The 9,563-nt window shown below is 40.8% G+C and overlaps 3 protein-coding genes across 3 annotated transcripts; 2 read left to right on the top strand and 1 right to left on the bottom strand.

Moving 5' to 3' along the window:
• The first annotated feature begins 323 nt into the window (after window positions 1-323).
• On the top strand, window positions 324-2,032 carry szl (sizzled). The gene is made up of 4 exons (XM_044036189.1): window positions 324-741; window positions 850-1,016; window positions 1,174-1,266; window positions 1,390-2,032. Exons 1-4 carry the CDS (start codon window positions 461-463, stop codon window positions 1,698-1,700), a joined length of 852 nt encoding a protein of 283 aa, XP_043892124.1. The 5' UTR covers window positions 324-460; the 3' UTR covers window positions 1,701-2,032.
• Window positions 2,033-2,950: 918 nt separating this feature from the next.
• On the top strand, window positions 2,951-4,330 carry LOC122776328 (prolactin-like). Its single transcript, XM_044036802.1, has 5 exons — window positions 2,951-3,002; window positions 3,083-3,261; window positions 3,411-3,512; window positions 3,649-3,834; window positions 3,932-4,330. Exons 1-5 carry the CDS (start codon window positions 2,993-2,995, stop codon window positions 4,124-4,126), a joined length of 672 nt encoding a protein of 223 aa, XP_043892737.1. The 5' UTR covers window positions 2,951-2,992; the 3' UTR covers window positions 4,127-4,330.
• Window positions 4,331-4,438: 108 nt separating this feature from the next.
• Window positions 4,439-9,335, bottom strand: dbx2 (developing brain homeobox 2). The gene is made up of 4 exons (XM_044036620.1): window positions 8,938-9,335; window positions 7,915-7,998; window positions 5,802-5,986; window positions 4,439-5,324 (listed from the first exon to the last, which is right to left on the bottom strand). Exons 1-4 carry the CDS (start codon window positions 9,206-9,208, stop codon window positions 5,133-5,135), a joined length of 732 nt encoding a protein of 243 aa, XP_043892555.1. The 5' UTR covers window positions 9,209-9,335; the 3' UTR covers window positions 4,439-5,132.
• Window positions 9,336-9,563: the final 228 nt, after the last annotated feature.

Raw genomic sequence — 9,563 nt, forward strand, 5'->3', positions numbered from 1 at the left:
CAAACACTGCAGATATTACATCCCAAGTAGCATCACGTGTGAGCTACACATTGTAATCTTTGAACACCAAGAAATGCACTTTTTTGTCATGAGGTGTTCACATTGATATTCCCTGCTCCCCGAAGAATAGAAATACTATAAATGATATAGAACCAGTGAAAGCTGGAGTGTGGGCAATCACCCCCACCCCTTCTCACACACACCCTCCATCTGCTTACTGCCCCCGTCTGCAGCCATCACAAAACAAGCTGTCTCCATACACATTGTCTTGGTGTCTTTGATAGATAGTTGATAACAGACTTAAGACTGATGGGGCTGGCTGACCTTGCTGTATATAAAGCCAGCTGCAGCAGCAGCATTTTCAGAGTCACTCAAGAGCAGCGTGGTGTTCTGACAGCAAGCTACTTCAGCATAAGCTCTTCAGTCTTGTGGATTCTCTGGATTTTGCGAACTCTTCGGCATGGCTGCATTCATCACTGTGGTTCTTCTGGCTGCGCTGCATCCATTGATGGCATTTGACATGGGGCAGTCGACTCGCTGTGTCGCCATACCCAACCAGATGGGGGTATGCAAAGATGTAGGATACTCAGAGATGCGCCTGCCCAACTTCTTGGGCCATAGCAACTTGGAGGGTGAGGTAGTGCCACGTTCAGAAGACTGGAAGCCCTTGTTGCAGACGGGCTGCCATCCCCAAGCCCAGGCCTTCCTGTGCTCCCTTATTGCTCCAGTCTGTCTTGACACGTAAGGATATTTACTTTTTTTCACAAACATGTATCTATTATTTCTGAAACTAGTACCCACCCTGTCATGTGCCCATTGTTTGACATTTTTTGCCTTTGTTGCCCTCAGTTTTATCCAGCCCTGTCGTAGTCTCTGTGTGGCAGTGAGAGACAGCTGTGCCCCGGTACTCGCATGCCAGGGTCACCCATGGCCTGAGGCTCTTAACTGTGAGCGTTTCCCTGCTGAAGAGGACATGTGCCTTTCTCCTCATGCAAAATTTAGTCACTTTGCCAAAGGTAAGGACCACAATCTAAGTATTATAATGTTATTTTGAGTAACTCTTATCCCATTGGCAAAATAGCCAGCCGCCTACCATTACCCACTTAATGCCCTGTAATTATATTAATGATATGAATGAGTTAATTAAATGTTTGCTTTTTAACAAAATCTCAGATCTACCCAAACCTGCTTGTCAAAACTGTCCATCAGTTGAAGAAGCTCCCTCAATGAAGAGAGTTCTGGATTCCTTTTGTCACCATGACTTTGGTAAGTTTAAGAATTATTTCAGACATCTGTGGTTTGTTGAGCTGTAATGACGTTTATTGCGTTTTCACACAATGCATAACATTTTTAACTCACTTTCCTTTTATATTTCTCTTCTCCTCACAGCTGTTACTGCCAAACTTCATCGTCGTCGTCTGTCTAATGCATTGCCGGAGTTTGAGGTGGAGGGCAGGGTGGAGTTTATCCGCCAGGGACCTCTGTTGCCCTATGACACCCAGCACCTACTCCAGCAGTGGCTCCTCATTAACCTTCAGTGTGCTAATGTCCTTGTCCGCCCGGGACGGTCACAGCTGTATGTGCTGACTGGTTCTGTGCAGACTGACGGAACTCTTGCTCTCACGCGTCTCTTCCCGTGGCACAAAAAAGACGCAAACATTGCAGTGGCCACTCGCAAGTGGAAACACCACAAGTGTTGAGCGGAGCAAAAACTTCAGATTTCAGACGAGGTCAAGGAGGAACTTTGTGATCGCCTCTTACAATTGGGAGATTACTGAGAACACGTACGCTAGAACAAGAAAGCTCAAATGGATATAGAAACAGAGCTGACCTCAGCATCACCTCGACATCCTTTGGCTTCTCTCAGTAGCTCACTATCTCATCACTGTTCTTACATCACACTGTAATGGAATGCACTCAAACCTGTACATAGTATTAATAATTGTAAATTGAATTAAGATTCTATTTTCTATAATGATATTGGTGTATTTATGACGTCTTTTTTATTTGTTTGTGTATGTTATGTGGGGAAAAAAAGATGACAATAAAATATTCGCAGTGTAAAACTACTCAAAGTGCAGCGACTGTCTGAAAAGCTTGTTGCCTTTTTAAACCCTGACTCAATTGGCCACAAGGTGGCACACTCAGGGAAAACTACAGCAAGCGTTTACTATTGGTGGTTATATGCCTCAAGTGTTTTGATTTGAACTACAAATTGGTCATGATGCAAGTGACTCTGTGTAAGCAGACTGGTAAGAATGACTTCAGTGGTCACAGTAGATGCATGTGGTATTAATGACCCTTTGTGTCATTAATGAGAAGACAAATGACTTCATTTACGTTTGAATACCTTTGTTTCTTGACCACACTGAACAGCTCTAGTAAGGGCTGCTCAACAATGGCCTTATTTGATATTTTTCACAGCACTATTCATAGTCATGCCACACCCTGACACTGATAATGAGCAGCTTAAAGTAGTCTAAAACAAATGTTGCTTGCTTTAAAGTTCCCGAGATGGTGGGGTTTTTTTTTGTCCCTGAATGAGGCATTTACTGTGGGGACAGATGAGTCAGTGAAGTGAAGTCACTGTGTCATTTTACAACGGGGTAAAATGGTATTCATCACAATTTCGATTGTACTGCTCACGCCATAGAAATACTCAGGCAATTCATTATAGATAAGTTTAGTCAACCTGAACTTAAATGATGACTGATGGCCTCAAGTGAAAGTCAATTATTCTACTCTGCAGTACAATGTATGTTTGCAATTTAATTGACAAATTGGGAGCCGGTCTACAGTGTGTAAGCCCCTTTCCGCCTGGGTTAGTTGTGTCAGCTCAAGGCAGAGTGGATAGTGACGCAAAGCATATGACGTACAATCAAGTTTATTTAAAGTACATTTGTAGCCTTTATAAAGCCATTTGTTTCGTCTGTAACGTCCGGCAGAAAAGGAGCACTACTCATCATCTAGTACTCCTCATAAAAAAGGAACCATGACAAAAGGTAAGCAAACATAACATGGAACATTTCATTTCAAAAGAAACATCGTGATTTAGGGAAACCTGTTGTTTTTCTTCCCTCAGCTTGGTTTGCTGTTCTTACACTGCTGTACCTGGACCTTTCCATGAGGGTTGGCACTGCCCCAGTCTGTGCTTATGGACAGGCTGGCTGCCATGTCCCTGCCCTGGCAGATCTCTTCGACAGGGTCATACAGCAGTCTTCAAGAATGCATGGCGTCTCCAGTGATCTGCACTCTGAATCTGTGAGTTCTTCTTTTCAACTCCCAATGGTGACCTCACCATCCATCACCCTTAATTCAGGCCCCATCGTCATCAATCATTCCTGTTTGAGCTGCCTATTCTTCAAGCTGCTGTATCACTGTGTGTTATCGGTGTGTCTCTCTCTGCGCAGGACCAATATTTCCTTCCTAGCCGAAACCTTATTGGAAAACGGAAATGCCACACATATGGAATACGAACACCGGACGACAAAGAGAATGCCCAAAGACTAGGAGTGAGTGGGTTTGTTTATTTGGGGCCATGGCTATTGCACGCATATGAGGGGTGTTACACCATCTTGCAAATGTTGCATGGTGACTGGAACTCATCTCCTTTTATTACCAAGTCATTTAAGCCATTTTCATGTGCAGCCAGAACAACTGATAGAGGTGATCCTGAGCCTGCTGGGGGCTTGGGACGACCCCCTGTCGCAGTTCTACCGAAGCATTTCCCAGGACCAGAATCAAGACTTTAACCACTACAGCTCCAACAAGGCGATGGAAATAAGTGATATGGTGCATGATTTGAGGGATGGAGTGGCAAAAATGGCTGACAAGGTAAGAAGGAAATAGAATTATTTCTTTGTCATACTCTGTGTGTTAATGTATTCTTTGAAGGGATTAATTATGCGTTTTTAATTCTTGTCCACCTCAGATGAAGCTGTCGGGCGTGCTGGGAAATGCTGCAAATTACATCTCACCTGAGAGTTCTGTTTCCTTCTATAAGAGAGGAGAACTCAACTCAGTGGACCATCATGACCTGCTCTTGTGCTTCCACAGAGACGCAGACAAAATCAAAAATTATCTCCGTGTCCTGAAATGCACGACCCTTCCTGGATTGGACTGTTAACAGAGAACAATGAAGTGTGAGGAAGACATTTTTGTTTTACATTTGCCTCAAACTACACATCATGTTCATACTGTATGTGCTAATATACTTCGTAATGCAAATGTAAAGGATTGTGTGTACCCCTGTAGCATTATTGTCCTAGGTAACGTACATTTTTGCTTGTCAGCGTGAAAGGGTGAAACAATAAATGAACCTACATTATCATTTATTTGTTAATCTTATTAATGGGAAGCCTGATGTGTTTGTGGAAATGGTAGAAGGTATAGAGTAGATTTATATATATAAAAAAAAAAAACAGGGTGGAAATCTGGATACATTGAAACATTTTTATTTACAACTGATCTATGCATTTGACACAATGAAAAATATATTCACAAATTATGCCAAGAGACTTCAAAATGGAGTTACTTGAGTAAAGCTCACCACATCGTGAAACATCCTACAAATAGAAATGTGTCTGTCCCTTTTGATTCTCTCAACAATTGCTCATTCGATGGACTTCAACCTCGGGTGCGCTGCTTGACGAAGACCTGACGAAGTGCAGCGTTGACCTTTGGGTGAGTAGTTGTTGAGACCTTAATTCAATTTTATTTTTAACCATGTCGTCATCACTGCATCACAGAATGATGCTGCGATGATGCGTTGTTGCTCGTTACCAGGAAAACTTGATGAATGAAGTGACTCATTTTTCCCTTTGTTCTCATTGCAATTATAGTCAGCGAGGAATCTTTCCTGGAAAGACATGTCAGTGTAATAGGCATGAAATTGCTTACTGAAGCCTGTGAGATGCAAAAAGTGAACCTAACCATATGTAATGCAACTAAACGGTTAAATGCTTTGAAAAAGTTAATACTGACCGTGTTAGTTTTCACAGATAGTACATCCCATCCACATTTTTTTTTTTTTTTAAACAGCCTCCCAGCACTTCCCAGCACTTCCCAGCTCATTTGTTGAGTCTTGTGGAAGTAAGACAGTCACTAGATTATTTCCCACTCATTACAGCCTCTCATGTGTCAATGGCACTCTTATGTGGCGGTGCTCTTCGTGTTTTTGGATCTGCGTGATTCTGTGATGGTTGTTCCTCCTCTTCTCCGAGACCCTGAGCCATGAGCTCATCCATCGGGGAACGGGTGTTATGAACCTCCTTCTCTTTACAGTTTCTCCACTTCATTCGGCGGTTCTGGAACCAGATCTTCACCTAAAGCAGCGGGAGAATGAAAGAGGCATTTTAGCCATGCTAATGGTGTAACTGAGCAGGGCAACGTCCGTCTATTGAAAAGTAAAGAATATGCCAATATTGTTGTGTTACACGTCACATTTGTGGTTCCAGAATGCCAGTTATGTAAAAGTATGCACAGGAGCTGCATTATACTTATTTGATTTTAGAGTAAACAAGTAAAGACGCCATGACAATGAATCTAAAACAATATATATATATCATGTTGTGACCATGAAATCATAAATGCCTGTTTTATTCATTATTCATTAGGGTCTTGCTAATTTTGCTCCGATTTTACATTTATAGCATGTTTCTGCCTTTAAGATTTAACAGTCTAAATGCAGTCTTACATTGTTGTAAGATGGTACAATAAAATGTGCCTTATAAATATAGGTTTTGGCAAAAACACAATGTATTTTAGGAAAGCAAAGCTTTATAATATCCATATTTTAATACCTGTGACTCTTTGAGTCTGAGATCAGCTGCCAGTTTGTTCCGGTCTGTCTTGCTGATGTATTTTTGTCTCCGAAAAGTTCTCTCCAGCTCTTTACGTTGTTCCTCTGAGAACACGGCCCTCCTGAGGATCCCTCTGCGAACTTTAGGGCTTCCATCCGCAGACCACATCCGAAGATTTGCTCCCTCTTTGAAAAAGAATTTGAAATACAATTGTAGAAATCATTTCATTATTTTATTATTTTATTGTTAGTGTTTTTTTAGTCTAAACACAGGATAAACATAGCAGGAAGGGAATCTTCTTTCTTTTTTTTTACTGGAGAAATTAACATTTAATATTTGTTTAAAAACATAGTTTTGCAATGAGTGGAAAGGATACAATTAGCAGCCTGGGGAACACAAAGGTTAAGGGAAATTCAAATCAGACAGCTAAAATACCGGTTACGGTTCACTGATTATTATTTATTTGTTTATTTAGGGCTCATTAATACATAGTTTGGATAATATTAACTTAAAGGTACAACATCTGATTCTGCCTACAAATAGTGACACCATTTCGTACCAACCCTAACCACATTTCCTCCCTTTTTCAAAAATGATGCCTGTTTTTGTCACACTCACTTTATCAGTCACTTTCAATCCCTCCATCCCTGTTTGCCCAATTTAACAAACTGGGGGTGACTAAAGAGAATAGAAAGCCGTTTCAACTGAGGAAAAAAGGAATTTGGTGACCTGTGAGGGCCAATCTCATGCTGCTTCACTCACAGGTGCACATACAACAAAAGTCAAGTAGAACAATTTATCCAAGCCATTCAATGTTGCCTTTTTAATCTGTACGACAAATCTGCACATAGACCACCTCGAGGGAGCACATAAGAGGTTTCGACATGCTTCTCACTACTCTATTGGGACTCAATGGCTTTCACTTAAATAGCTGATTACCAGGTCATTCCTGGGCAACGTGTGTGTCTACCCTAGTGGGCCAACTATAGAGCCCTGTTGGACACCAACAATAGAGCTGTTCAATGGAAATGCCATTACTCGATGGCTCAGTGGCCCAACACTAAATCTTTTCACTTGCAGGTATGAAGCAAGATTGTATGTGAAGATGAGCTCGAATAAGTCTATAAAAGTCACTTTCTTTGAATGCTTTATGTCCTAGTCAAGAGGTCTCCAATGGGCAGGGACGAATGTTGAAGGACAGGAGAAAGGAGGGGGGTCAGTGAACCAAACTATTTAGCCACACAATGGCTGGGGGATGTTCCTGGTCCTGCCCTCTTTTGCAGAAAAATGGGCAGGTTTTTTGTGCTTGGCAGAGTTCATTGCTGCAGTGAAAAATTGCAGTGAGGTCGCGTGTGGATGGCGGAGTGAATGTGCCAATTGGTTACGGCCAGACTTGGCATTGTTGTGTTGCTGGGCACTGTGGGAAAGTGTCACCCTACTAAGAGGACTCTAGGGACCTGCGGGATGAGTGCTTTCTGATTTGTGCTATTTTCCACAACTCTTGACAGGCATCGTCGGTTGCAGCAACTAATAACTTCCAATTGCTTTCAGACAATGCCGTAATAAGACAGCTCTTAGTCTCAGTACTATCAGAGATCAGGAGGCGACTTGCTGTCAGTACACATTTCAAATGTGTTCTTAAACATTCCATGCTCAATTCAGTGCACACTTTTAAAATGTTAAATGCACTCTTTTAATTCAGCTTTAAACTTAAACATAAATCTGCACAGATTCCCACCCAATCACTGTCCCGAGGGAGAACGAGCCTTTGAAACAATTTGCCTTACTCTTCAGTAACAATCTGCACCTGTTAAATATAATCTTAATATGACAGAAGACAAGATGTTTATTAGCTCTGCATATTTGTGCTAGTTAAAGTCTGTGTTTGCAAGTGCAAAATAGGGGGCCCCAGGGACTCAAAAGCCATGCAATCCACCCTCTTTTCTGTCCCAAACAGCCGTGAATGGTTATGAATAGAGCTGTGCAGAGTTGAGCGGCGAATTAGCTCTTTGGTATTGCATCAGTAATTAGCTGTGAAGTGCATGGGAGACCTGGCTGATGCTAATGCTTAGAGAGTAGTTGAGGCATTGCTGATGAGGCATAAAACACTCACTGGAGAAAACAGGAGGGGGGCTGGACCCACCGCAGCACGCCAGCAGATACTGTGGGCTCCGTAGGAAAACACTGCTGAGCACACCTGCAAAGCAATGGGAGAGAGATGCCAGGTGTGACTTGAATGATCTGCAAGGGACTGTACTCTAACACTTTCTGGGGGCATTTTCTTGCATGATTTTAAAGGTTTTAATTGTATGTACATTTTTACACTAGTGTTACTCTGTCGACGATGTACACTTAAACTTTTAAATGTTTTGAAATGTTCCTCTGTACAGTTAAATAAAATGTACTTATTCGCTCTCCAAATGATTAGATAATACATAGACAATAATAATAAACATAATTTCTTATTTCTTTCTTTCTATATTTGAAAAATTAAAATTAAAAATAAAAAAAAACATACTTTCTCTTAAGATGAGCAGAAAATGTGATTTAAAATTATTATAAATATAATATATATATATAATATATATAAATATAGTTAGATTTTGGTAACTAAATGTAATCCTAATTTTTTCAAGTGATTTATGATTAAATAACTTAAGTAAATTGATTGAAGACTCCAATCCAATCCAGGTTTATTTATAAAGCAATTTAAAACAACCACAGTGGACCAAAGTGCTGCACAGAATAATAAGTAAAGACAGAATAAATAAAAGACACAAAAAGCAATAAAATACATCTAAAAAAAATAAAATAATTGTCAAGATTTTCAGAGAACTTTTATATCACTTTTATATCAAAGATGCATTTTTACTAAGATAAATCTTTGAATATAATTTCCATACTAAAATGGAAACTGTGAATGTGTGTGAAATAATATGTATGTAAAATTATAATATAAACAACATTTATATAAATTTGATATATCTGTTTGAATGAGATATTTGTCGTCAAAAAACAAAATCAAACATTATTGACTTATTGTGTTAAATTCTAATGTGGCAGCTTCATACTTTTTAAAAAACGTTTCTCCTAAATGTGATAATATTTGTAGTTTAAAAAAAAAAAATCGGCTTACCTGAGTGTGGCAGAAGGAGTCCTCCCAAGTCTTTCATCTGCTGGGAACTCTGGGCCTGGCTGTGGTAGGCTCCATGCTCAAGGCCCCAGGTTCTTCTTGGATGTTCATAAACTGCCAGTTTCAGGTGGGCTGCATGAGACTTGGCCGAGGACGCCTGCAGCAGATTGTCAATGAGAAAACTCTTTCCCGAACTCCCGAAACCCGTTAAAGCAGGAGGAGAACCAGGCATATTCCTCCTGGTGCAGCTCTGTACGGAGACCATCCTGTTCATACAGTGACCCGAACACTTGAGTTCCCTCTTCAGCAGTCACAGCTCAGTGACACTAAATTCTCCTTTAATCCCTTCTCGAGTGACCAGGCCAACTTCAATAAACTGTGAAGAAAACAAAAGTTCTCTGCTCTTCCTCTTTCGGGCACTGCACTTTGCAACAGGGCTGTGCTGTGATTGGTTGAGAGGGCCTAATGTGCTTCTCAATTCAGATAAGGCTGGAGTCTTTTCTGGAGTGGCAGAAGGTGGGTCTGGCTCATTCATTATGTCAACTAGCCTATTAAATGATAGACATCAGAAACAATGAACTGCTGGCCATAGTTTAACATGCACCAAACACCCTTTCCCCGAGTAGTAA

The sequence above is a fragment of the Solea senegalensis genome, linkage group LG10, assembly GCF_019176455.1.
Source record: "Solea senegalensis isolate Sse05_10M linkage group LG10, IFAPA_SoseM_1, whole genome shotgun sequence".
In the NCBI taxonomy this organism is placed as follows: Eukaryota; Metazoa; Chordata; class Actinopteri; order Pleuronectiformes; family Soleidae; genus Solea; species Solea senegalensis.